The sequence below is a fragment of the Hirundo rustica genome, chromosome 7, assembly GCF_015227805.2.
Source record: "Hirundo rustica isolate bHirRus1 chromosome 7, bHirRus1.pri.v3, whole genome shotgun sequence".
NCBI lineage: Eukaryota > Metazoa > Chordata > Aves > Passeriformes > Hirundinidae > Hirundo > Hirundo rustica.
In genome coordinates this window covers 18,886,997-18,914,979 of record NC_053456.1, presented here as the reverse complement: position 1 = coordinate 18,914,979, position 27,983 = coordinate 18,886,997, and the positions used below count along the sequence as shown (strand labels likewise).

Here is a 27,983-nt window from a genome sequence, read left to right as displayed (position 1 = left end):
TTTCACTCAAGGATCATTTGTGTGCTGCTTTCAGATTCCCAAACCCCTTACCCTTGTTGGTCTTAGTAGCAAGTTCTGATGCTTTAAGCTTAGTGCTGCAGTTTGGCTGCTTACAGATAGGAATAATAATAATAATGAATAATCAAGTTCTTGATAATCAAGTGTCTTTTAGTTTCCAGTATCTAGCAATTCTCAGGGCAAGATTAAAGTGGTATGAAGTGATGAGGAGTACATAAAATGAGTTTTCCTTTTCTCCTTGAATACACAATGCTGAGTCACACGATGTGTAGTAAAGACATTGGTGTTGAAACCTTGGTGTTTAAGATACTTATTTAAATTTATACATTTATTAAAACACATGTATTACCTTCATACTCAGGGTTGCCTTGAATGGAACAATTAGACCAGCAAATAGATGTTCAGATAAAAACAGACATAGAGCAATTATTTTTATACTGGGAGGTCATCACTATTTTTCATATTTCTTACAATCCAGGATGTAATTTTGCCTGGAGATCCCTCCAGTAGCCCTCATGTCAGTTGTTGGAGAAGTCCTTGCGCTTTGTGGCAAATTCTAGGACTGGCATTGCACTGCTGTTGTCTCAGACTATGATGTTTTTCTTTCAGGGATCTCTGTGGGTGTTTCTCTCTCTCCCCAGTGCCAAGGATGCTGCTCACAATCCTCAGCTGCCATTCATTGCTGCAGCTTGTGTGGAAAAACAGGGCCAGAAAGCCTGTCCAGAGCAGTTCCAAAGTGTCTGGCATAATTAATTGTAGAGGAATGGAGAACAGTAGTTTGCATAAAACTTTACTAAAATGTAGCTTTTAAGTGTGCGTAGTGCAGTTATGAGATGTGATGGTACTGTGCTTTGAGAACTTTAAAACTTTGGCACAGAAGATGATTTTTCTTTTAAATAGATTTCCCTTCCTTTTTGCTCATCTAAGATACTTGTATGAAGTACTACTGAGTCTGGTGGTCTCCACAGGACCACTAATCAGAGCTCCTTTATTGTAGAGCTTGGTGCTTTGGAGGTGAAGAAAAATACATGCTCTGTGGAACCTACTGTCTGTATCTAAATTTAATTATTTTGTTAATGTCAAGAGTTGTTTCATTATTCCTTGCAGTTGTGAACTGATATATACAGACTATTTACTACTCCTCTTTTGCTCACTTACTTTACAGATCTGTCCTCAAAGAAATTAACTAGGTCAGATTTTTGGGGTTTTTTTTGAGGGTGAGATTTTCCAAACGGAAGCTTTTTCACTGTTTTACCTGGTTTGTTCTATATTCAATCTCCTGCTGGAATTCAAATGGAAAACTAGAGCAGATGTTGCTTCTGTTTATTTAGAAATTATGAGTCTTGAAGATTTTGACTTTCCTAAATTGAGCTGTGTCAAAATTAATCCCGGATGGTGGTATGGGCTCCTAAGGAAATGATGGAGGATTTTGTCTCATGCCAAGAGATGCTCTGCTTTCTCTCCAGAGTGGTACTAGTGGCTTTGGCTAGATAAGTAGCTTTTTGGATCCCTGAAGCTAGGGAGACAAAACCTGCTGTTGGAATCACTTTGGTAGCCGTGAGATTGTGGCTATCTCTTGGAAATGCTGAAATAGATTTAAATAGAACTGCAAGTAAAAATGAAGTGTGTCAGTTTTTACCTTAAAACTGTTGTTTTGATTTGTCTTTATCTGTTTGATTGGAAGATGCTCCCAATGACTCTCTTTGGTTTATGCATCATGTTAATAGTGTCAGTTTAGTTTCTTGAGAATTATCTGCTGACATCAAGGAGGTAAAAGAATGCCAATAGGAGGTACTGATACTGCTGTATGGAAAATGTAATTATGCTTTTATTGCTGTGGAGCAAAGTTTTAGTTGTATTTGTACAGTCATTTGGGGAAGAAAGCAATACCTGCCTTTTTTTTTGTTGTTGGTTTGTTTGTTTGTCTTTTTTTTTTTTTTTTTTTTTTTTTTTTTTTTTTTTTTTTTAAATGCATTTGTGTTGAACAAAAAAGGGGGAAATTTGCAGCTTAAGCTGGATTTTTTTCTCTCTTTTTCGGTATTTTTGCCATAGAGAGGCTTAATTTTTTTTCATGTGTGGTAAGTGAGATTGTGTGAATTAATTCAGTAGCTATTGTCATTCATTCCCCATTCATACAGTACTAATTCAAAAGTATTAGAGACGTACCATTTAACTAACGTCTTGTACTGTATTCACTGAGAGGGGTCTTTGTTTTCTGTTCTAATTTATTATTGATCTTTCAGGCCCACAGCAGCAGAACTTTTAAAATGCAAATTTTTCCAGAAAGCCAAGGTAAAACGTTTAACCCTACGAGTAAATTTTGCTCTGCCTTAAAATCTATGTGAAATTTCTTCTTTCCTTGTATTGATTTTTAACTTAACAAATGTTGGTTTTGCAGAATAGAGAATACCTGATTGAAAAGCTTCTCACTAGAACACCTAATATAGCACAAAGAGCAAAAAAGGTGAGTGCATTCACGTATATTTCTTGACTGGCATGGAGCATAAAGCAGGGACTCCTCAGTTGCCTTACATTTTTAGTTCAATGACTGAGCCATACTTTTAATGTTGTCCTTCAAATATAGTGAATGTTGAATGAATGTTTTCTGCAGCCTTGCTTTTCTGGGAAGCCCTAAGGCATTTTTACTTCCTTTCTGTCCTTGTCAAAATGATACATGGTATTTTTCATACTTGATACAATTTTTTTTCTCACTTCCTCTTGGAAAGCTACAGGTGAAGTAGTTGTGAGGGAAAAAGGTGACCTGCAAACATATTGGTTCATCAACTTCACAGTTCATGTCTTCACTGATCACCCAGGGAAAGGGTGAAGATACTTTAAATGGTATTTATTGACAGCTGCCTGGTTCTTTGGATTATTTCAAATGTTATTACCAAAAGGTCAGGTTGAAACTCCGCAAGTGTGCTGCTGAGTTTTTCAGACCAGTGGAGCCTTATTCCACGGGTGACAGAGTTAAACCCACAGCTGTGGCATATGCTGGTATTTCTGTGGTGCCTTTGTACAGATGGTACAAAGGTATTTCTGTGGTGCACTTGTACAAATGAGCTTACCAAGTCATGTGCAGCAGAATAAAAGAAATAGTAACTCCTAACAGGTAAATATTGTACAGTCTTTAAATATGAAGCAAACTGCTGTTCATAAGAGCTAAGAAACAGGAATATATGTAGACTCCTGTTTATTGTGTGTGAAAAATTATTGAACTCTCTTTTCCATTTCTGTTCTGACCTAACTCACCGTGTTTCTTTAGTATGAGGTGCCTGCTCAGAGGCTGCTGAGCCTCTGCAGGTGACAGTAGTGTGCTGAATCCAGGCTTCTAAAAGCAGGCTTGCTGGGGGGATATTTTGAGGAGGGCATTTCAGAAAAGGAGCTGTTTCAGCCTTGTTGGCCCATCAGTTAGGCTGCAGCTATCCTGACCGGCACTTGTACGATTTTCCGTTGTCTTTGGGAGTATTGGTTTGGCGAATTCTACAACACTGAAATATTCGCGCTGGTGGCTCACACTTGGAAGAGACAGTCAGCAACATCTGAGTGCTTCAGGTTCCTTAGAGTCTTCCCCATATGGAAGCAATTTTGGGACCTCGTTGGTGGTGGGCTCTGAGAGGCTGGAGTAGGAAGGGCTGCTGAGGTTTGTGGCAGGGGGGCTGTGCTGAGGAGGTTCGCTCAGGCAGGCGTTCAGGGTTTGGCCGTGTGATGGCAGCAATGCCCATATAAACCGTGATCCAGCTGGAGCAAACCCCTCCTCTGGTTTTCGGTTTACTCCTCGGGAGCGGAGGAGTGATTTCAGCAGTGCTGGTACCAGCCCGGCTCCTGACAGAGCCTCTGCCTCCGGAGGTTTCGTCTCCCAGCTGCATCCCGGGTCAGCTTTAGAGACTGCCTCTGAACTCCTGCGTGCATGCACACGTGCTTTCTATTTCTGTAGATAACAGAGCACTTGGAATGGCAGAGGGAATGCAGGATAGCCTCCCGTATACCACCAGAAATAATTTTCTGAATTGCCTTTTTGACAATTCTTTCTAATTTGAAAGAGGTGTGAATCTTAAGAAATCAAAGCTATACAGTGGTGCAGACAAATTAATGTCTTTAATTACATCATAAATGGGAAAAAAAAAGGGTTTTAGCTACTGAAAATGCTAAATTATTTATATTTTAAAAGGACACAATATTAAAATTCATTGGGGATTTAAAGTTTAATTCACTTGTTAGAACTGTGCACGTAGGTGCTGTTTTAAGATACCATAAAATATAAATGTACTTTAATAATAAAACGGTGATTTTGTTTAAAAAGCTTGTGTAAGTTGGGTTTGGTTGCTTAAACATCAACATGTAAAATGTCTGAGAAATTGCTCTTGAAAGAAGTAGCCCCTGTAATTGAAAAACTAATATCATTAGGGCAATAGATAGGATGGAGCCGGTGTCACCACTGCTTAAATTATCTTCTGTGGCGCTTGGTGTAAAATGCCTATGACTAATGATCTGTAGCACCACTGCTAGTACAGATGTCAGATCTGCCCTGCGGTAATCTAATTTTTCTTCCATTTACCACATGTATAATTGCTTTGCCTTGTTGCCCAGAACTCCAGCCTCAGTTTAGTTTTAACTTTGAATTCTTCTCTCTTGACCGTGTTCCCATGTTTTGCTTCTGCCTTTATAGCTTATACTTGGCATCTGTTTTTTTTCTAAATAAGTGTTTGGGTCAGTTTGTGAAATCCTGAAAGCAGGTACACAGGTCTTGTGTGTGTGAGGAAAACATTTGGTGCTACAGAGATGCGTCCTGCTTTAAACCTCAATTTGATAATTGAGCAACATCTTCACTGTGTGTTTAAAATACTGTTTAACATTAGAGTTGTAAGCTGTCTGTTTGTGGTTATGTTCCCTGGTTCCATTGTTTAATTTGCTTTTAATTCTGCTAAATTTTAAATCGTGTCCTTCTTCCTTGGCCTAGCCTAGTAATTAAGGATAATGCTGGAAGCACTTAGCCAGGAGGACCATGTCCTGCCTCTTCCTGTGCAGGACCTGGTTAGATAGATGCTGCTCAGGACCCACAGGGATGAGTGTTACACCTTACTGCCAGTTCTGGGTCTCACTGACAGACTGCTCTCCTGTCGAGCATTGCTGGCGTCAAGAGGAGCTGGAGAAAAGGCTGTGAGGAATGGTCCAAGCTCCGTTTGGCTGGGTGAGCAGGGACACGCTCTGAAGCCACGCTTTTGTCATTGATATAAATGTAGGAGCCCTGACACCCCGTGCCTCTGCCTGGTTAGATGGTGTGAGGCTAGAGCAGCCTGCCCTGTCCTACTTGGATGAGGGCTGTGTGCGCTGCTGGCATTAAACAGCCCACCGAGAGTTTGTATGTGCTCTTTATTAACACCTGCTTGAGTTAGTTTTAATTTTGAACTGAACACTGTTTCATTTGTGATTGGGATTGTTGTATTGGAACAGAGCAATTTGAAATTTGAAACAGCTTTTAGAGTTCCACAGTCAGTTTTCAAATCCTGTCACACTAAAAAATTAATTATAACTGTAAGTACTCTGTATGCCAAAGGGCCTGGGCCAATTTTATGGTCTTATAATCCTATTTTTTTTTTTTTAATTTTTAAAGTCTCCTGCATGACTGCTACTTCTACAAAGTCAACAGGGAAAAACATGTATCTGCATTTCATTTTATTGCTCTCTGAAGTGCTGCTAGCAAAAAAAAAAAAAAAAAGAGCAATAATTGGGCTTGAATTCTATTTTTGGAATAGTCGTATTGCATTGTGCTCTTAATAGAAGCTTTTTTTAGAGTTGAGAGTTGTAGGTTAGTGGGAAAAACCTGTGATAGCATGAAGAGATGATTAGTGTGAGTGATACCAGTTTTTATTATACTTCACTAAAAATGCCCTTATGGATGGGTTGGAATTCTAGCTCCTCAGTACAGCTATTTTAAGGTAATGGTCATGTTTCATTACGGAAGATACCATCAATCTCCTGCATTTAATGACAAAAATATCATTATATCCCAGATTTCTTGGACAGCTATAACAGCATGATTGCACCTCAGCAAGATATACACGTGCAGGCCTTCCTTGCTTCAGTAATGGATTTAATCTGATAGATGCATTACACCAGTGATCTGTGTTAGTGCAGCTGGACTCCAGCTGAGTTGAAAAGCAGAGGGCAAGCAACATGAATCTGAGCTCAGATTGTTAATATAATTGTATATTAACTTTCCTTTACAGTTTAAGAAAGGCTTATTTAAATAATACTGACATATAAAGTGAAGGGACATGTGCTGTACTGGAACACTTTTTCTGGAAGGCAGTAGCTTAACTATAAATATATGTTTGGCATGGCTTTGTATGAGGGAGGGCCCTCCATTGCAGAGGATTAATTGTTCAGGTTATCCAGAACACTGCTACAAATTAAAAAAAAATAAATAGTGCAACTGTGTTTATATGGTTGAAAAAAAAAAAAACAAACCCCAAAACAAACCGAAAACAAACAACAAAAAGGAGAAATTGCCACTCACACCATGTCAGGTAATTTTTTTTATTTTCAAGAAGTTGTTGGAAGGGAAATTTAATCAAAACACTTTTTCCAAAAGATGTAAATCTGACAGCAATTCAAATAATGAGAAAGTAGTGTCTGCATTACTGGGAAGCGGAATTGGAAAGTGTTTTAAGGAGCAGACACATGCAGTTGCACCAGCTTTGTTTTAACATTTCATATAAAGGAAGAAGACTGCTTAGTCTTTTTGCCACCGTGTGGTTGTGCCATTAGATGCAAGGAACTTCATGCAGCATATGAGTTTGTCCATCTTTTCTTTCATAGAGTGCTTTTGCCATCTGTATGGTTGTTTGGTGAGGTTGGATTCTGTGCCTTCTCAAACGGATCTAATTGTTACAGCGTGAGTGAGCTTTGAAACAAACAGTGGCTTAGTTGAGTGCCTTTGTACTTCAAATAGCCATATGCATATCTAAAATAACTTGTATTTCTTATTATGGCAGCATTTAAAAGCTCATACAAGATTCATATTGTTGAAAAGTAGCCCTGTTCCCTACTGGAAGGGGTGTTGCAGTCCATGGGCCGTCATGGTTCCATTTCAGAATTCATTTTTGCAGTGAGTCCCTGTCTCTTGTGTAATTGCATTGATCTGCTCCTTAGCTAATGTTGTGTTCATGACCTGTTCACTTGTTCAAAATGTCTTGAACGTGGCCTGCCAGGGGGTTGGTGTGTAATGAGAACTTTTCGGATTAGAACAATAGCTCTAAGTATTTGGCGTTTATCGAAGCTGTTGAAACTTGCAGAACTCTGGAGGAGGATTCTCTTAAGAGTGCTATTGGGATTAAAGAATCAAGACAGGATAAAGGAAGTCTGGGTGTGTATGATGCTGGTAATAGTCTTTGATCAGGGAGTAAGCCTTGTAAATAAGCAGAAGATAATCCTATTTTATTGCCCTGTTTTGTAAGGATTTGGTTTTCTGTCGCTGAAAATGTACAGGAAGGTGCTGGTTTTACCTGTTGACCTTCTGAGACATCAAACTTCAAACATTTCACTCACGTGACCTCCAATACCAGATCATTTCCCCTGGATTTGGAATGGTTCCCTAAATGAAAATGTCTCAGTGGAATTAGTTTTTATTTGATAATTTCCCCAGTTTATTGGCCAAATCAATATTGTGTCAATGCAGGCAGCAACAGCTGGCTAACTTGGGTCACCTTAGAGTCATGGGGTTTCCTTTCTGGAAGAGACAGCCTTTTGTGCCTTTGTTCATAAGGGTAACAAGGAGTTCTGGGAGGATGTGGAAGTGTGCATTAGTTGTAATTTTGTATATTTTTGGGAAGTTTGTCAGGAAAGTCATGCAGGCAGATGAATTATAAAGAGAATTGTCCAAAAGCCAGGTGGGTCAGAAGCAGCATTCCCACCTGTTACCATTTGCTTAAAGACTGATGGAATAGGTGCGTGAGAATTTTTGCTTTTATATGGAGAAATTAAATATTTAGCCCTCATAGTTAAAGGAGAAATTCAAACCCGAAACAGCCCATGCTCAAGAATCTGAAGAAAGCGTAAGCATAAATGTGTTTTTTTGGTTAGACCCTGTAAAGCTTTTACAAGTACAGCACCAAAAAAATTGCATACCATTTGTTTTGACGCTTCTTTTACCCCTGCACTTGTGCTTGATACTCATGATGTTTTTGGAAGTTCCTGGGGAGAGCTGCAAGGGAAGTACAGGTGAAACAGGACATCCTTGAGATGGTGTTACCCAGTGATACTGTAGGGGACTTAATTTAGCTGAAAAGTGCTCTTGTCTCAAGGACTTAAAATTATGTCTGGAGCTGAAAACTTCAAGGTTTTAACCAGAACAAGTAGATTAAGGCCAGCAGAGCAGAAAGAAGGGCTGGGACAGTAATGGTTCGTGTCTGTTTATCTCTGAAAAACAGCTCCACGAGAAAGTTACTCAAACAGTGCATCTGCAGCCCAAGGTAAAGTCAGGCAGTGGGCAAAGAGAAAGGGAGTGTCAGGGCTGTACGTGGCAGCGGGGCTGTGTGGGATTTCCTGGCAGCAGAGGGCAGCCACAGCCAGTGCCGTGAGGCCGGGGCATCCATCCTGCCTGAGCTGTGTGCCGCCACGGGCTGGGAGCCTCGCTCCCGCTCTGCGAGTTTAAACGCGGTGGGCTGCTGGAATGCACGCTGCTTCTTGACGTCTGACTAAAATAGAAGCACCGGGGGTTTTAGAAAATTGGATTTTATAAAAATGCCACATCTCTGTTAATTATTTTCATGTCTTTTTTTGAGCACTACACTCAAGTTTTAATTTGACCACCTTAATGTTATCGAAAGAGACCTTGAATAAAGTCAGGTCTCTTTAAAATCTGTATGTAATGCAGAATGCGTATTACAGTAATTTCTCTAATGTACATAAGCAATTGGAAACCTTGGAGAAAATAGAAAAGGGTAGAAATCAGAATTTCACCTTGAAATGTTACTTTCAAGCCTCTGAGTTTGAAAGTAAGTGAAAGTCATACTAATTTTTTCTTTGAATTCTACAGTAATAGACTGTTTTCCTAAATATTCTTTACTCTGCCTGTATTGCTGACAGTGAAACCCACCTTATAATGAGTTTTCTACTACTGAATAATGAAAGCTCTACATGAGGCTGTATTTGTCTTCTTTCTTTTCACCTCTGGTTATTTTAAGAAAGTAAACAGCTTGGATGATAGAAAAGCATGTTGGAATTGGAAAATGATGATTATCAAAGTCGATCTAGGGATCCCTCTAGTGGAAAGTCTTCTAGTAGTGGTTCACCATTGTGATGGGCATTCATCTGAGCAGCCAGGAAAGAAAGCTCTAAGGATCTGGATCTGTCTTCATCATTTTTCAGAGTACTAAGTTACTTCACCGATTTGCTGTGTCTTTGATTTGCTTTCTTTGATTCTTGTCAGGTAACCCTTGGCCTCATCACCTTAATTTGATTGGAAAGGTGATGGGAAGCAGGCAGGGAAAAGAAAGCGGGTAGAAAAGAGCCTTGCTCTACATGTGTAAATTAACCATCAGGTCATGCCTGGTAGCATTTGGGATTCCTTGTGTTTGAGGTGAAGCGACGCTTTTGTGGAGCAATGTATCTTCTCTGCACAATTAATTGAAAACATCCTCCTGAGCACAGGTATGCATTCATGCCTGAAAGGACTATTGTTAAAATATGAGTGAAAGAATTATTTGCAGCTAATAACATTCACTAGTGAAGTTTACGTAGTGGAACTAATGAATGGAGAAATAATGTCTGAAACCAAATATTATACTGATTTACTAAATTTGCACATTTCCCATGTGACTGGAATTTCAGCAGAACTGCAATTTCCCAAAGCAAAATCAGATTCCAATTTTGGGCTCAGGCTGAAAGCAGAGATAATAAGTATGTCACAGTATTTAGGTAAAACCTCATGTTTAAGGAAAGCAGAATTAGGAATTCAGGGAATACCTGCACTTGTAAACAAGATGTTTTGGTAACAAAATAGTGTCTTACTTTGAGTCGCTACATTTTGCTGTCTCTAAGCAGCACAAGGATTGGTGAAGAGTGGAAAGGGGGAGGGTGCTGGACAAGGAATCTCCCAGAGTGGGTGAAGTCTTGGTACACTGATTTTCTGGTACTTTTCTCATAATTTTCTCTAGAGGTGCAGGAACGTGCTCCCTCATTCTGTCTCTCTTCAGCTGATAATGGCTTTGTTATCCTCTCACTGATAGCTGCACTGCATTCCATTTCTAAATTGGAAGTGTAGGTAGGATTTCGAGGCAGCCTTCTCAATTGATGGCCATGCCCTTGGGCGTCACACTTGTCATCATGTAATCATGATACTGTGTGGCTTATAAAAACGAACCAGTTCCATAAATATTTAAAGTAAATGGTCTTTTTTTTTTTTAAAACAGAGATCTGTTTTTTGTTGACTTCTGCTGTGTTATCCCTTAAAAAGGGTGCTCTTCCAAAACTAGTAGAAAGCTGGAGAAGTCCTGTTCAATGCAGAATTAGTGGTCTGCTGTATTCAGTACTCTTTCTTGAAGAAAGATGTAATGATCTTGTGTTTCTCGACTTTAAGCTTCCAGTGTAATTGATTCCTCTAGGGAGTATTCCAATAGTTTTTGTGTATGAGTATGAAACACTGCAAATTCTAACTTTTTTCCCAAGTAGGAGAAGAACAAGGAAAGACTAAGGTATTTTTCCATCATGATATTTGCAGCATTCAGAATGGTTCAAGAGGAGGGGACACTAACACCAAATTACTGTGATATCGTAACACCTATTGAGTTCCACAAAGCAGATTTTTTTACAAAGGTAATGGTACATCCCGTTAATAACAATAGCCTGCTTCAATTGTGGTGAGAAAAAAGGGTTTGAATTGCATAAAACACGTTCAGGTTTGTGGAAGTTTTGTGGCTTCCATCTGAATAAAAACAAGACTTCGCGATATCATGAATTCAGAGGAGTTTAAGAATAGTCAGCAGTGAAGGGGTTGGGATGTTCACGTGATCTGTGAGACTGGGTTGGATGGGGACCAGCCTTCTCCTGAGTGAGTGCTTCAACTCTTCTACAAAGGATGATATGGACATGTGGGAGTTCATGTGCTGTCTTGGACCTCAGGGTTTTTCTGGTTTGGGTTTTTCTTTTTTGCAAAAATGTGATTACAGTGTAGGTATTCTTATGCAAAAAGAACAGCGTTCTTTTGCTTTAATATATATTGTAGAAAGTGACTTTATGCCATTTACCTGAGAAGCTAAGCTGTGATTAAAGCTGTAACTGATTTAAGCAAAACACTTGTGCCATAACTGAATACACAATGATTTTCTTTGTTGCATTGAAATAAAAATAAATGCATAGGAGTGGAGATTGAAATTGGTTTTTTTTGTCTTGGGAAACATTCAGGAAAGGCTTGCAAGATGGTGAAAGGTAAAAATTATAAAATCTGTTTGCTCTCTAAGCTTAAGCTGTGTATGGAAGGAACTGGTCTAGGGATTTTTTTGAGAGAAAAATACACAGAACGAAGTGTGGTGCTAAAACAAAAACTATTCAGTAATGTCCTACTCCTCATCATTGTTCTTTCCATAAAATAACTAGCATGGAACTGGCTTGGGAACTGATTTTATAAATACTTCTCATGAAGTTGTATGAGAAATGAAGCTCTTGAAACTTGTGATTAAAAAGAAAAAGGAGGGGAGCACTGGCTGTGCAAAACTCCTCTCCTTATCAATTACCAAGTAAATATTCATACTTTAAAGACTATGTTTTTTCTCTAAGATCTTCTGGGATCTGTGTAAGAGTGGGTGTCCAGTTTCCTGTAAGAACCAGTGTGAGGTGAAGGTACAGAGCATCAGTTGGCTGGTCTTTCTTTTTTTCTGCCTGAAAGTAAAATTTAGGATTTCATGAGGACAGACTGCAGAAAATTAAAAAGGTGAGATTTTAAAATAACTGCCTTGTCATTACATCTCTGTGGCGCGTGTGGGATTGGGTGTCTCTTCACTACTGTACTTCATATACAGCTGAAGGGCAGCAGTGGTAAAAGACAAGACAATTCTACCTCCAGCTGCAGTATTTCTGGAACGATATGTGTTTAAAAATAAAGAAGTATAGCTTGCCCTCTGTAGAGATACACAAATGCAAAAAACAGACAACAGCACTGACTATTCTCTAGTAAGAAATTAATAGGAAGCGGTGTCAGGGTTCTGCAAAGGCTTTTGCAGATGTGCTTTAAATGTGTGAATCTACACATTTGCTACTCTCCAGGAATTTAGGAACAAATTAAATTTGGGCTCTCTGTTACCTGTATATGGAGGATGGCAAGGCACCTTCCATGATGCTCAGTGCTTATTAGTGCCATCATTTTTACTTACACAAATGCACCTTACTTCCCATGCTTTCAGATCACCATATTCTTTCTGTGGAACAAAATTTGAAAGTGCTGGTCTAAATCTACCCAGGATCCATCGCAAATATTCAGTTGCCAGAGCTTCACTAGGAATACCTTAAATATTTCAGATAGTGGGAAAGTCAGTGTTATTAGTTCAGTCATCTTCCTGCAGAAGGAGGAAAAATTCAGTAGATGCACAATATTGCTCTTACTGACAGAATGGATTTGTAATGTAGTCTAAGGTCATGTGCTAGACCATGTATGAAATGCAGTATGTTTTATGTGTATGCTTTTTAAAATTTATTTAATAAATTTAGACACTGAAATAAAATAATTAATCTGTAAGCAGGCCCAGTTCTTTGCTGTTTTCAACAGTTGTGAATAAGGAAGTGGAAATTCTTAGTGTTCAGAAAGTGTTCATTCCCTTTGCTGTCACTTTACAAAAATAAAGTTGTAAAGAGATTGCAGCAGCTAAAGAATCAGTAATGAATTACAGATTCTTCTTTCCCCAGTCTCTAATATTTACATATAGTGAGCACATTCAGTGCCTAGAAGACAACAATTTATGTTTTGCTTCTCTACGTGGTAGCTTTCTTTTCATCAAGCCTTGGGAAATGCGGCAGCTTCTGCGTTTTGCTAATGGAGTTCCCTCTCTGTCAGGCTGATTAGGGCTGACCTTCGTTGGGTGGCATTCACAGCTGCCCTGATCATCTGCTAACACACATTCTCCTGGAAAGCTAGGGCATGGTGTTTTTGTCAGGGAATGTTAAATTGTCTATATCCTACTTTAAAGGGGTGGGGACAAAGAGTTCTGTCAGCAGCTTAATTTGTACTTAAATCTTTGTGACTCTATTGTATTCCCCAATAAGCTTTAACTGGGAACAACATATACACCAATACTACTACTAATATAATGCTTAATATTCAGTGGCGGTTGTGTTTTTTTTCACTCACTGATTTGTCCAAGCATTCTCTGTTTTAACTGATGTTCGTAATGTCTTTCTTCCACAGCTGGGGTAAAGTTGACAGTGGCTTATTAAGCTTTTCCTCCTAGAAACAGCTTTTGGTTGTACATTACAATGTTCTGAGCTGCTTTTGTGTTAGCTGTAGTTTAACTGCCAGTCATTAAAAGTAATTTTTTATTGTCTGGTGTCTTCTGACTTATGTGAAATAAGTTTTCTAATATGTGTTAATTTGTCTTATAAAACCGAACTTCCATTATTTTCTTTATTAGCTAAAGTTATGATTCAGTTTAATTCCTATTTTGGAAGGATCATTTAGATTCTTAATCAGTAAAACCCAAATTAGAATTGAGCATGTTTTAATTTGTTTTCCTTTCCCTCTGAAATACTTCCTGAGAGATATACAATTCTAGCCTAATGAATTATCAATGTTGTGTATTTTGACTGGAGCTGATGGTGAAATTACATTTGTATGGCTACTGCATGCAATGTAAAATGTAAACCAACTTACTTCTGATTTTTGTAGATACATAAGAAGTTTGTTTAGGTTCCATGCTCTGTCCTGGATTTACTTTTTACCCTTGTATATAAATAGCTTCATTTGTTTGCTGCTTTATTTCTCTCTGTAAAATGGAATACCCGTAGCAGGGTATCAGGAGAACTATATAGAATATTCTCAATTGCCTTAATGCTGTTATTATTGGAGTGAAGTGCAAGCATGCTGCCTGTGGTATCAGTCTGCTAGTAGTATCTCAAATGATAGCCAGAACAGAAATTTAATATGTTATATAAATTATGTATATTTCCATCCAATATCTGATACTAGAGTGAGGTGTTTATGATGAACAAAGAGTCAATTTATTTGCAGAAGTGGTGTGCTACTCGTGCTCTTTCCTTCACCTAGGCAGGCCACATGCCCCTCCATATGTGACTGATTCTTTGTGGCTTTAACCAGAACTGAGTGATCAAAACCAGGCTTGTTAGTCTAAAAATTGTGCAAATTAGTTCACCAAACATTGCGAGTGTTAAGCACACACACCAATTAAAAAAAACGTTCTAGACAAAACGTCACATTTTTGAAAGTTGAATACATTGGGTACTTTGCTCTAGCTGAAATTATAATTTCTTTCTTTCCTGTGTGCTGGTGGGAATCAGGGAATCTGATTGAAACAGAGTACCAGTAAACTTGTTTTTCTGCTTTCAGAAACCTCTCAAGAAAATAATTTAATTTAACATGGTATTTTGCTTTGTACTAAGTTTCTTTTCCTTGAGCCATTTGTTTATTTTTTATTAAAAGGCAATCTATTTAAAAACTTGAAATGCGCTCCTCTCTGCAAATGATGCAAGCATCATTAAGCCCCATTAAAATCATTCTGTTTAGAATGAGTCTTCAAAACAACTGAAAATGGAAGCAGAAGAGAAGCTGATTAGTGCATGATGCAGTGTTTGAATGTGTCTGTAAACCAAGATATCCTGTTGTGCTGGAAAAGCATGGTTTTAGTTGTGGATGATGTCCTCTGCTAGGTTTGTGCAGAGCCATTTGGAAGATGCCTGTGCTGCTAAACAAAAGCCTGCCCCAGTCTCCTTGAAGGATAAATTGCATCCACAAGCAGCAGGCAAATTGCCTGGTGGATTACCTTGTGTCTGTGCTGATCCCTGACCATGGAGACAGCAAGAGCCCACTGATTGTGCCTGGGCTGATTGCAGCTGAGAAAAGAATTGCTGTGCTACTGCGTGTTTGATGTCTGCCTCGTCCTCCCTCCCAAACATGCACAAGCTGCTTCTACCAAGCTTGGAGGCAGCTAGGTTAAAATTGGTCTAGTAGGAGCTTGGTATGGGTAACAGGGAAAATGGTGCAGAATTTGTCCATCAAGAGATGGGATAGGGTATTCCCTCATTGTCCTGCATAGATTTCCCCTCTTCTCAATTACAAATGAGAACAAAATATGGAGAAACTGAGTAGGGCACTCTAATTCAGTTGTACAGGGAAGAAAAGTAAGGGAGGAATATCATAAGGACTGAAGGAAATGCAGAAATGTGGCGAGGTCTGAAAACGTCACCCTCTTCTCTGGTTTGGTCTTATATGCGCAAAAGGGAGGGGAAAGGAGCAGGTGGATGTTGGGAAGTGAAGGAAAGAAGAGTGGAAAAGAGTCCAGACAGACATCAAGATACCTGTTTGTGTATGGGCAGTGTTTTGGAAGAATGTTCCTACTGCTCATGCTCTTATGGTGTCAGACCAGCCAGCTCTAAATTGTGCTTGGCCTAAACCCAGTACTGGAATAGCATAAGTTCCCAGCTCTCTATGAAAATCTGCTTTGGAAAAATTTACTGCCTGCATCACAGTTTCCTTGGAAGCTCATGGTCTCAGACTTGAAGTGGTCTATACTATTTTCATGTCATGCATCTTGCTGCTATGGTACCTGAGGGGATTTGGAAGTAGCTGGAATTTGTCACGTGCTGCATCTCTCTGCACATTATGGTTTGCAGCAAACCATGGGGGTTTAGAGCAGGGCTAATACCAGTTTAGTTTTACTTTTAAGTTTCATTAGGTTGAAAAACACCACAATTTTTCTGGTCAGATTTTTATATTTAGTTTTTTCCCCTGTTTTGTTTTTTCCATCACTGCCACCAATCAACAAAATGTGGAACCAAGTTGATCAGTGCTCATACAATGCAAGACATCAAAACAGCACTGGCTTAAGGAGGTCAGATACTATTAGAATATGTTAGTGGCTCCTGCAGCAAATTAATAAGAGCACATAGTGTAAAAATTGCAAATAATTGCTAATTAACCAGAACACCAATGAAGACTAAAGATGTCTGTGTAATGGTAAACAATGTTTTGGTAGGTCAGACGAGTGCCAGGTTCCAGTGGTCATCTCCATAAAACAGAAGATGGGGACTGGGAGTGGAGTGATGATGAAATGGATGAGAAGAGTGAGGAAGGCAAAGCTGCTATTTCTCAGGAAAAGGTATCTTCTGTTTGTGCCAAGACATTTACACTCTGAAAGACATTCTGTCTTTATGTTAACTGTTGGTATTTCTGGATCTTTGTTGCATAAACCTACATAGCTCATATCTCACTGCATTTGTTTTCCAGTCACGAAGACTGAAAGAGGAGGAGAATTCAGAGGTAAAAACGTCTTTATCAATTTTTTTTTCTTCCAAGCACTTGAGTGAAAGGATTAGTTTTTCATGTCTGCTGTTAAAAATGTGAATTGAGGTGGGAGTATTGTTCTGCAGCCTTGTATGGCAAGCACTTGTGAGGATACAGGCTGTATGCCATTGTGCCTGTAATAATGAACTTCAGCTCACAGTGGATCGGATGGATAGGAATTTAAAAGTCACGTTATGTTTGTGCCCAGGAGAATTCATGAAGATAGGCAATTTGGCAGTTTTTAATGAATCTTTTAACTGGATCACACTAATTGCTGTCCGTAAGGGTAATGAAGGCTGCGTTGCAGTAGCCAGAACATCTCCAAATAATTTTTTCTTCTTAGGATCTATATTATGACATGTCGCTTATAATTAAAATATTTCCTTCAATACACAGTAAAATAGTTCAGTACTGGAGCATATTAGGTTAATTCAGAATAATAAAATACTATATGGAATTTCATGGCCCTGTGCTAAGGGTGGGAAGCATTGCTGCTATAATCAATTGTTTAATAGGATTGTGGCTTACAGACTAAATGGTGTTAAATGTCTGTTCCTTGGGAGGGTGACTCTTGCCACTTCACCTGCAATTTTAGATTCTCTGATTTTTATTGGTGTCAAAGAAATGTTCTAAAAGCCCAGCAGCTTCCTGTCAGATTTAGTCCTGTTAGCTCCTGTGATGATCTCAGTGTCTCCATTGCAGACCTAATTTACACAGCCCTTCGGCATCTGAGAGACTTTACGTAAGCTGGGTACAAAAAAAAAGGACTTCCACCACACAGTCTTTCTGTCTTAAATGTTGAGAGTTCTACTGCTGGTGACCCTGTTTATATAGGTAACTCATAATAAAAAAAAATTGCTTAGTTTATGAAGGAGAAGAAAACTTCTGCTTGAAATCTTCTGTTGATTTTTGTGTTCCAAAATGCTCTAGAAGATGACTTGGAACTAAGACCAGTGTGTCTTGTCACAGTTGGTGTGTGCCTCTTGGGTCTTTGGGATCCACATTCCTATATAATGGCATAACATGAAGATGCAGAAATAATAATAGCTTATATGAATGGAAGGAATTTAATTGAAGCAGAAAAACCTGCTTTCATTTTAGTGATAGTGAAAAATAATTTTCCAAAAATTCAATAATGTCTGTTTATACACAGATAATAAAATACAGATATCGTGTAACTTTTTTTAAAGTAGATTTAATATGGAAAACTGTTAAAACTGTCAGATGAAGTTTGTGATGCATGTTTTTATTTTGGGAGGGCTTCTGAACCCTTTGTAACCTTTGCACAGGGTGTTCTGTGACTGCTGTCAATGCGCCAAGTTGGGTATGAAATCATGGTGGGGTAGAGGAGCCTGGTGCATTCTGTATGTAGGATATACTTTTGCTTGAGTTCATACAGATTTTAGTTGAGAGCTGGGAGGATATCACAGTGTGAGGGAGGAGTGATAAAGTGAAAGATATCAGTGTTCCTGATTTTTCTCTGTGGAAGACATCCTCTGAGCTGTGATACCTGCTTTATGGATAGATGTAAGACTTCCTCAACAACCAAAACTGTTACACAAAAATAATGTGAGTAGCACTTTGGAATACTCACTGTGTGCATATTATTTAATAGGTAATTGTTGCTTTGATGGAAGGTGGATTATGAGCTCCTACACTCAGTGCTTTAACGCAGACCTTATTTATTGCTCGTTTCTCTGTAATTGAAATATGGGAGTTTTATGGTATCAGCTGTATTGTAGGCTGTGTACTGAAAGCATTTAAAGGGTTTATGAGAGTTAGAGAAAGTGTTAAATATTCTGTGCTAACTTCAAACTGTTAGCATGGAAAGTTTTTTGTGATTTTTTTTTTTTCCCGTTGGCGTCCTTTACAAGAGTTTTTGCATTTTTTCTAATAGACTCAGCCTGCTGTAAGTGAGGAATACAGTGAAGTTCCATGTGCAGTGAATCTTGTCTTAAGATTAAGGTAAGAGATCCTTCTGTTTATTTAGCTGTATTATCTTGATCTCCCTCATTACTTTCATAGTATTAACATAAAATCAGTGCTGACATGTATAATGTCCCAGTATGACCAGTATGAATAGTGTTTCTGTGACTAATTGCTGTCTTTTAATTGCTTACTGAAATAGTGTAAAATGAAAAGCAGAATATGAATGTGTCTTCAGGCTAAGTGTACCCTTCATTAAGTATTTTCTTTCTTTTTTTTCCTTATAATGCAGAATCACAGTGCGAAGTTTTTAATGAGTTTCTTTCACACTTCAGCAGTCAGCCTCCGACAGAAATAAACCATAGCTGTATTACAAGTTGCCTACTTAAAATGTTTTTCACTGGCAAGTTTGATCAGCCGCTGTGGAGAAGAGATGGGAATTTTAGAAAGTGGATACAAATATGTTGTCTGACTTAAATTTTTACTTAGTTGAAATGAGTCAGATTACTTTAATTAAAATTAGTTTATAACTAAGATTTGAATTGCTTAATTATGCAGTCTAGTCCTCGATAAAACTATTTTTTCATATGAAACTTTGATAGCTTTTTATGTGTATGATGGCTTTTTAATTTTTTTTTTTCTCTTAAAAAACTTATTACCACTCACTTTAAATCTTGCTTACATCCAGTTTGTGTTGACAGAATATCTATGTGGGGTTGTAAATTCCTAATTATTGCTATGGAGAAAAGTTAAATGTTACAGTTTTTTATGCTAACAAAAAGATAAGAAGTCAGAAATAATTAGAAAATTACAACCAGCATGTTAGAAACAAATAACAGATTTATGCATAACAAATAGCTTTAAAACAGTAACATCAAAAATTGTTAGTATCCTGTTTCCAGCTGTTTGCAATCAGAAAAAAAAACCCCAATTACACAGAATTCTGAGTACTAGCTTCCAAAATCTATTTTCTTCCCGTTTCTTTGATTGCTACTCTAGGACAGCTGCAAAAAGGTTGCATGGCTGCCAAAGGTTGTGTACAAAAGAGGGGATTAATGAATTTTACTGTGGTAATAGGAAAGACTTAGAGATTATTTGGAATCATTTTAGTTGTCCAATTTACATAACTGTCCATTTATGCTCTCTCTCTGCTGGCAGGTAGATGAAACCATTTGCAAACAGACCAATTGGTACTGCTGTGTGGATGTACCAGTGAGGTGCTTTGGGTGTCTATAAGTCACCATGAAACCCAGAGAGTGATTAACTTCTTACCCAGTTATTTGCAGTCTTAGCATATGCAGAGGGCAAACATTTTAGACCTTCAAGTCTAGTGAAACGTCAGGGATTATGCTTTCAGTTTTCTGTAGCCTTTAAGCCAGAAGTAAAAGGGGACTGATCCCAGGAAACTTGAGTTTCCAAGCTCTTAACTTGCACCGTGAACTTCTGTTCTTTTTAAAGAGTCTCTTTAATTCATGGCTGGAAAAAAAATTCCCCCTACCTACCTTCCCTAAAAGCAAGTCTGTACTAACGAGGTTAATTTCTTATATTTATGAACATATAGGTGGTTATTGGTAGAGAGGGAAAAAACCCCAAGAATTTCTGTTTTAGGAATCAGAAAGTTTCCCCTAAACAGAAAAAAATAGTCTTGAAAAGCAGATACGGTCTGGAGCCTGGAAACACTGTTGGCAGTGTCTTGAAAAAACCAAAAAGCTGATGTATAATTTTGCAGCATTTTTGTTAATTTAAATGTCCTGCTTTTGAGGGAAGAATGCTCTGTGGTGCAAACCTCTGTCCCCTGTGAGCTCTGGCTGTGTCCTGTCTCAGTGGTAGGAGGTGGGGCAGAGTTATAAATCTTTGCATAGGTTTTGCTTCTGTTGCAAGCCTGAGCGTGTGAGTAGGGTCAGAGCCAGCACATGAGCAGAGAGTGTGTGTGTGTGTTTGGGGGAGGGTAGGGGTCCAGGCTGCACTTACTTACAAAAATAACACACTTTTGGCTGGCAATTTTCAAAGGGCTGATTTGACCATGAGGGCTACAAGCTGCCTATATCTCTGCCCAGCAGTGTACGTTCAGAGATAGTATTTAGAATTTCTTTGCGTTTGCAAATTTAAAGGCAAGAGTTATTTTGCTTTATGGAACATTCACCAAAGCTCAGGCAGCCACTGGCTGACTGTAGATACTGTTTTTAGCAAGGTACCTTTGGTAGCACCTGAGTTGTGCTTCCTGTTCACTGTCGACCTTCTTCACTGTTGAGACTTGGTCATGGAAGTTGATGCAAATATTTAGAGCTTTTTCAGCAGAAACAACTCAGTATGAGGCTCAGGAGTGTGGACCATAAGGTTTAAAGACTACTGCCTGGGGATTTGGGACAGGGCAAAGGCAAGGAGATGGGCAACCTTAAAAAAGGAGCAAGAGGTGGTGGTTGGGGGTGGGCAGGAAGAAAGTGTTCCTCTGCTTTGTTATTTTTTCCTCCTCTACAGTGAAGCCACACCATGGCAGCCCATCACATTTTAGATGATAGCTTGCATTTTCTTTTCCTAGCAGTATGTTCCAGAACAAGGTTAGTAATACCCATAAAAATTAAAAATTACTTTCACGAAGGAGGAATTCTGGCAGAAGAATCAATGCATTTAAGTAATTTTTTACCTGGATGGTCAGGTTCTGTTATTTTTTTCCCAGTCAGAGCAGGGTTGGACTCATTCAGTAATTCAGTGGGGTGTGCTCAATTTACACCATCCTCTGTTTACTGCAAATGCCTTGTTGTGGATCAGAAACACAACTCACAGTCTGAAAGAATCTTTAAAGAATCCCATGGTACTCTTTATACAAGTAGTGGTATTTAACTCCCTTACTCAAGTTGAAAACCATCCAGACTAGCTGATTTATCTGTCCTTCACCTGTATTTAATTCTTTTCTGTTTTCATAGTTTTCTCAGTGTGAACTATCTTGTCAAAAAATTCTCTACTGTCAGGGTTGCTTCATTGGCTGGAGACAGCAATTTCCAATTTATTTTCTACCTTTTGCAGTATTGTGTCTTGGAGTACATTGCCCCCAAAGGGAAATTATCAGCACTCTGTTTTAGGTAATTCCATGCAAAGGTCTTGAAAGGTTCTAGTATTAAATGCTTAGTACGGGCCATTAGTGTTGTAAAGCTCAAATGTAGTTAAGAGACTGTGCTTTGAATTTTGCAGTGAACTGAAAATACTGGTTCTCACTGGCTGGCTCTACTGCCACAGCGTGTGACCCAGCCTGAGCAACTGTCACATTAAAATGCTGGCGCTTCTGTGTCCTCACCCTCAACAGGAAGTGGTATTTGAGAGTAGGAAGGGATGAAATCTGTAATCCAATTTTTTTCCAGTAAGGTTGTGAACACTGCTTGTCTCAGCAGCAGACCCTGGCAGGAACTCTGCAAAGAGAGGCCGAAGGCAATTGTCTGTGATTCAGTCTTCCACCAGGACTGTTCACAGTACCAGGGAAAGGAAGTGGGGAGGAATTACCACCCTGGATTCGAAATTTCCAATCTAACCACCAAGCTGTTGCAGTTACAGATTTAGGAAGGTCACTGTTAGAGGGTTTGACTACTTGGATTAATAACAGAGGTATTTCATGTTAAATTAGGAGACCTGTTAATGGTTAATAATTGAGATTTGCAAATTATCTGAAGCAATGTAAAATGGTTAAATTAGCTCCTATGACAGGAAGATAATTTATTGACAGTGATTTGGAATGTCCCAGGACCTAATTTAATACAGTTCCTGCACACTAGATGAATTAAGCCTATGGCAGAATGAAAGGGGCAAATGGAAATATTTTACTGGTAAGTGGGATATTTCTGTTATTGCATGTCTTATTTTAAATAAAGTGCAGAGAAAATGCTAAGGCAGAATTGCCTGTAATGTCGCTCTATTATTTACATGTAAATGTTTGTGTGTATATTTAATAGAAAAACATTTCTTCTGCTGATGTAGCTGGAAACTGTGGCATTTGCTGAGCTCTGAGAAATACACCTTCTGGGGCGGTGGGCAGACACAAGTCCAGGGAGTAGCTGGGAGCAGGTGTTTGTGGTGGGTGCTGCAGCAGCAGAGTTGCTGGGACTTGAGTCAAATGTGATTTCCTGTGTGTACCAGCACACGGACAATGAGGTTTCGCCCATTAGTCTGAGCCGAGCTCAAGTGCTGACCTTCCTGCTTTTGTGTTGGCCTGGTTTTTTGACCTCTTTCTTACAAAATTAATTACATGTAAAGTCAGAAGAAAAAAGTACTTGGCTGGAGTTACCTGGTGGAGCTACTCCTGTGTTGGTTAATACCTAATTTTGAAGCTTACATTTATAGGAATAAAACCCCAAGAACTATGAACAAGCAAACCCCCAAATCTGATCTGGCTAGAGGCAGAATAAGTTTGATCATTAGCTTAGTACCATAAATCAAAGGTCTCAATTCTCATTCTGTTTAAAATACTTTTATAGGTATGTTTTGGTATGTTAAATAAAAACTTCCATCATTTCAATCTCTTTTGTAAGAAGTGGGGCTGGTGTGTCTCTCACCAAGAGTAGGTATTTCTCAGAATTTTTGCTATTAGAGTGGCTTCTGTTATCAAGTGTATTTAGTGTCAGAATCCACAAACACTCCCAGCTGTGGAGTAGATTTACAACTGTAAAGGAACAGAACTTCTCTGTGGTCTGGGAATTGATCCAGTTACAAACATCATAACCAAAACCATTTAGGATTCTTGAAATAAATGTACCTGTGATTACAGTTTATTTTGCCACTGCCTCTAAAGGTTTGTCCTGGGAATCAGGGAGGTGTGGGGATGTGGTTACTGAACTGAATTTATGTTCCTAGATGGAGGTTTCATTTAAATACCTGTATAACCATGATTAAATCATGACTGAAATCAGTAAACAGAAACCTTTGATTAAACTTTTGATTTTAATCCTGCTTTTTCTTTTTACATCTATTATTTCCTTCAAAGCTTGCTCTTTAAAATGGTAAATTATGTATTTCTTATTCACTATTTAAGGATGTTTTTATGCCTTGCTGTGTTTTATTGAAAATAAATTAAAAAATTGAAAAATTTACTTTAATTATCACCTAGATAATCCTGTATACACTTGCTATACCATCACTAATTTATAGAAAAATTGTATATTTTTTATCAAAACAATGTAGAATTTATAATTTTTGAGTTAAGGAATCAATATATTTTTTCTGCTTATTAAATTTAGGTTATCAAGAAGATTTGTGAAATATTTCGTTAGAAAGGAATTAGGCTTTTAACCTGCACAGCTGGGGTTTTAAATTATGCAGGCAATTGCATTTGGGGATGTTGCTGATACTGAAAATTTAAAATCACTACTATTTCATGTTTCCTTTTTTTGGGTACTATTTACAAAAGAAAAAAAAGAGGAGAAATTAAAAATAACAGTGAAACCTAAGTACCACCCCCAGCCTTCTTCATGTTAAAGGAAACAATTTAAAGCTTGAATTGATCTCATTGCTAACTTTTAACTCATTGTTAAAAGTCATTTTATTTGTATTATTAATGGCATGTACATTACTTGTCAGCTGGAATAGGGTTTGCATTTTGATAGTTCAAAATTCTATTCTAATCAGATATTTTTCCTAATACTTTAAAAAACATTTCTTTTACCTTGAGACATTGCACTCATCCATCTTCATCCATCTGCCTGGGCATGCCTGGGAATGCTGTGGTGGTGTAGTACCTTGGGCAGGGCTGAAAGCATTTGAAATAAGTTTGTCTGTTCCCACTTAGTGGTGTGGTTCTCCATCTTTCCCCTGGTAGGGATGTTCTGAGACTGGACTGGGTCCCTGTAAAGCAGCCAGGTTTTGGCTGGTTGGTTTGTGACTTCTGATATTTTTGAGGGGAAGGCAAAGTTTTAGCTGAACTCATTTTCTTTGTTTTGTCCCACATTTGTCGTTGCTCTAGCGGGGCCAGCGAGTGGCCACAAGAGGTGCGCTGAGGCACAGGTGTGACAAGAACTTAACGCAGGAGCAGACTTTGCTGGTGAAGCTGATTTACTGTAAAGAGAAAGTCTGGCAGGATTAACAGATGAAACCTTTGAAGATTTTAAAACAGAGCTTAGACTTTTTTCCATGCTTCCCACTTTTTTTGATAATCTAGTCAGGATCGATGACTTTCAGATGGATAATATACAGATGGTAATTTTTGAGGTGGCTCAGGTGTCTTTCTGGGTTACCTAAAAGTCTTTTGTTTGACAGTAATATACTGACAGGTGATCAGGACTGTAAAACTCTGAGCCAGTAGCATTAAAAGGATGCACACTTCCAGGCAGTTTTTGATTCAACATATTTAAAACTTTCTTTGATTTGTATAAAGTCAAAAGTTTCTCTGTGCCTTCTCCTCAAAGCCTGTTTTGTGCACTGGGGAATTACAAGCTTTTATTAAAAAGCCCTCCATATTCCTGTAGACCTTGTTGTAAGTCTTTTGTCTTGATTTCATAAATAAAATCACTTTTCTAGAGCTCTACTCTGAAACACCCCCAGCCTCCCGGCAATGATTGGCCTTTCACGCTTCCTGATTTAAGGAACTGAAATTTTGCTTCAAGCATTGTGGCTATTTTTCAGCACTGTACTTGAAGAATTTGTCACTGGAATAACAGGTTATAATCCCTCTTCTTGTGCACCAAGCATGCAGAAGCATACAAAACAAGGCTTTGCCTGCTTAATCTCAAAGTTGCTCTGATGTGTCTTTTCAGTCAGGCAGCGGGTGTATCACTCCAGTCATGCAGCTAATAGAGGTTTGGCTTCCTTAAAGTGTGCACTGATCAGTAATATTTGGTATCAAGGCATACAGAGATCTTTCAGAGATACACTCAGAGTGGATAAGTTCAATTTTAGGCAAATCCAGCAAGGCAACTATAACCACAATGCATGGTAATGTTTAACAAAAGTGATCAAATTATGTACATGTTGTCCTCACTGTTATTGAAATGCTCTCTGAATACTTCCAGGTGATTGTTATTAACATTACTGATGTTCTCTGCACTTAATTCCAGTACTTTCTAGGAAAAAGTCTGTTTTAAATCACTTCTAGTTTCTACCAAGCATTAAGATTTTACCACATTAATAAATTCTAAGTATAATTGTGTATGGCCTTCCTTGTATTTCTAGTACTTGCTAAAAACTGATGCTTTTCAGAAGTTAAATCTTTACCACTGCTCTTAAAAAACCTTCTGTGCTACTTCAGAGTAATTTCAGAGGAAAAAAAACCTTATGATCAATATTGCCATCTCTGCTGCAAAAAACCTGATAGCTCTTTGCCAAACTTATTCCCACTGTTGATATATGAGAGCAGGTAGGAAGTGTGAACTTCAGAAAAGATGATGCAAGTGAATACTGCTTTTCACTGCCTGTGCAGTGAAATGAGTCACTGATAACTGAGGCAAAAAATATTGTTTCAGAATTTGCTGCTTGACTTAGCTGGAAATGAACATAGCAAGTAAAAAAATTGAAGGGCTTTTAATGTTCTTCTGATTTAGCTTCTGGCATCAGCAACTGCAGAAAGAGAGAAGCAGCATATTTGGATATAGATATATTTAAAATGTCTCCAGTTCTAACACTTCTTTGTCATAATATGTAGACTTGGGGCTGTAAACCAGTGAATTGAGAAAAAGGACTTAATGTATATATATCGCTTCTAAAATGTATCAGTTCTCTTGTGTTCCTTCTGTCACATATTTTCTAAGTTTCACTGTCATATTGCATCCATTTCTTCTAGACTCAAAGCACTCTAGTTTCTTTTGGGTCTTAAGCAATTCAGACCTATCAGCTATGGATAGAAGTGTTGTAAAAACCTCTCCTGAGGGAGGAGCTACCAGCTGCCCTGGAGCCTTGGACAGTGTTCCTAGCTGGTCTGATTTTGACCATAACAATTCCCTTGGTGGCTGATCTTTTAATGTGCACTTGCCTGTTCTGTATGGTAAGTGGCATAGAGACAGTAAATCTTTAACTGCTAACTGCTGCTGTCTCATTCCAACAGAGTAACAGCCAAATGACAGTGTTTCATTTTGGCACTGGTTGTTTTCCACTCTTGAAAGCATCATTTGGTTATTCTTTGCTGTCAGTGTTGCTGCTGCCTCTTGATGTGTGCTGATTAACAAGTATTTGCATCGTCTGGGGGTCTGCTCTTTACCCAAGATCATGTGATGATTAAACAGTAGTGGCATTTTTTGTGTTGAGTCCTATAACTTGATCATGAAACATCATATACTAAATGTATTTCCTTCTTTCAGTAGTATATATAGAGGGAGCTAAGTTGTAAACTCATGGAGTTTTCCCAGAACCACTGAAGTAAATGGTAAGGTTTTAATCAAATAACTGGGTTTTTTTGGACCACATTTTATGAATACAGAGAGATTTTAGTCCCATTCTTCTTGGTGGCAGTCTGGAAGCAGAAGAGAATTTGAACATCTCTTTTGCTCTTACCAAAAGTAAGCAGCAATGCCATTTTGTTTAACTTAGAATTGATCTGAAGTAATAAAAAGTAAGTTGAGAAGAACCATCTCCACAGTTCTGAACAGGCATGATCTGCTCTTGATAGTATGGTAGTTTGTAATGGAGGAGCCTGGGTATTGATTAATAAATGACAAGTGAGCATAAAAGTGTTAGAAAGAGAGGGGTTTACATGAACATGTGGCGAATCCTCAGGAGGCTAATGCTTCTTTCCAAATGCTCTGTTCTGTTGTGTTTGTATGATCCCACAGGAACGTCGAGTTCTGATTCACAAAATTACATTAATAAACAGACTTCTTCTTGTTCCTGCTTTGGTTCACCTGTGTGCATAGTTATCATGACTTGAGAAATAAAGAAAGTGGGGGCAGGAGCAGGAAAAAAGTGAACTATGATTTCTGTTGAGGTAGGAGAGGATTGTCACTTGGTCTGCCCTAGATTAATAACTGAATTCCACAGCTGAAGCATCAGAAAATTGTAAGGCAGGGAACAAAAATGTATAGAAGACTGAGACCTGGCTAAACTTCAAATATGGGATGAATGAATATGTTTACTTGTTTATTCTAAGATTTTATTCCCTCAACCTCTTTATAATACTGAAAGTAAAGTGCCAGTTTGTATTTCATTATTGTGTACACATTAACTACGTTCTGTAAATAAAGTTGAAATAAAGTTATAATTAATCAAAACTAATATGAGAAACAGATACTATAGATCATCAGTACAGGTATCTAATAATTAAAATTCTGCTGTTAGTAAAAATTACGACACCTGTGAAATAAGCTAACAGTATGAAAACAAGGCTGCATAGGCTACATGGGGAACTGTGTTTGTCTTGGGCTTCCTGCCTTAAGCACGTGAAAGAGAAAAATGGGTGACACGTTATTGAGAGAAGGCAGGTGACCTTTTGAAATTTGAGTGACATTTGACGAGGCCAAACATTTGTCTCTCCAGCATTTTTTCCAGCAAGGAAAAAAACACAAGTGAAATTTCTTTTAAACAAACCTGCAAAGCCCACTTTTCTGCGTTTTTTCCCCCCTCAATT

At 38.4% G+C, this 27,983-nt stretch overlaps 1 protein-coding gene across 8 annotated transcripts in view; it reads left to right on the top strand.

Moving 5' to 3' along the window:
• STK39 (serine/threonine kinase 39) overlaps nt 1-27,983 on the top strand; it is an 84,857-nt gene that overhangs the window by 30,722 nt on the left and 26,152 nt on the right. For all 8 annotated transcript variants that reach the window (XM_058421399.1, XM_040070255.2, XM_040070254.2 and 5 more), the window contains 5 exons: nt 2,262-2,310; nt 2,417-2,482; nt 16,218-16,340; nt 16,469-16,501; nt 18,423-18,490. In XM_058421399.1, coding sequence (XP_058277382.1) covers nt 2,262-2,310; nt 2,417-2,482; nt 16,218-16,340; nt 16,469-16,501; nt 18,423-18,490 — 339 coding nt within the window. The remainder of the gene's footprint in view (nt 1-2,261; nt 2,311-2,416; nt 2,483-16,217; nt 16,341-16,468; nt 16,502-18,422; nt 18,491-27,983) is intronic.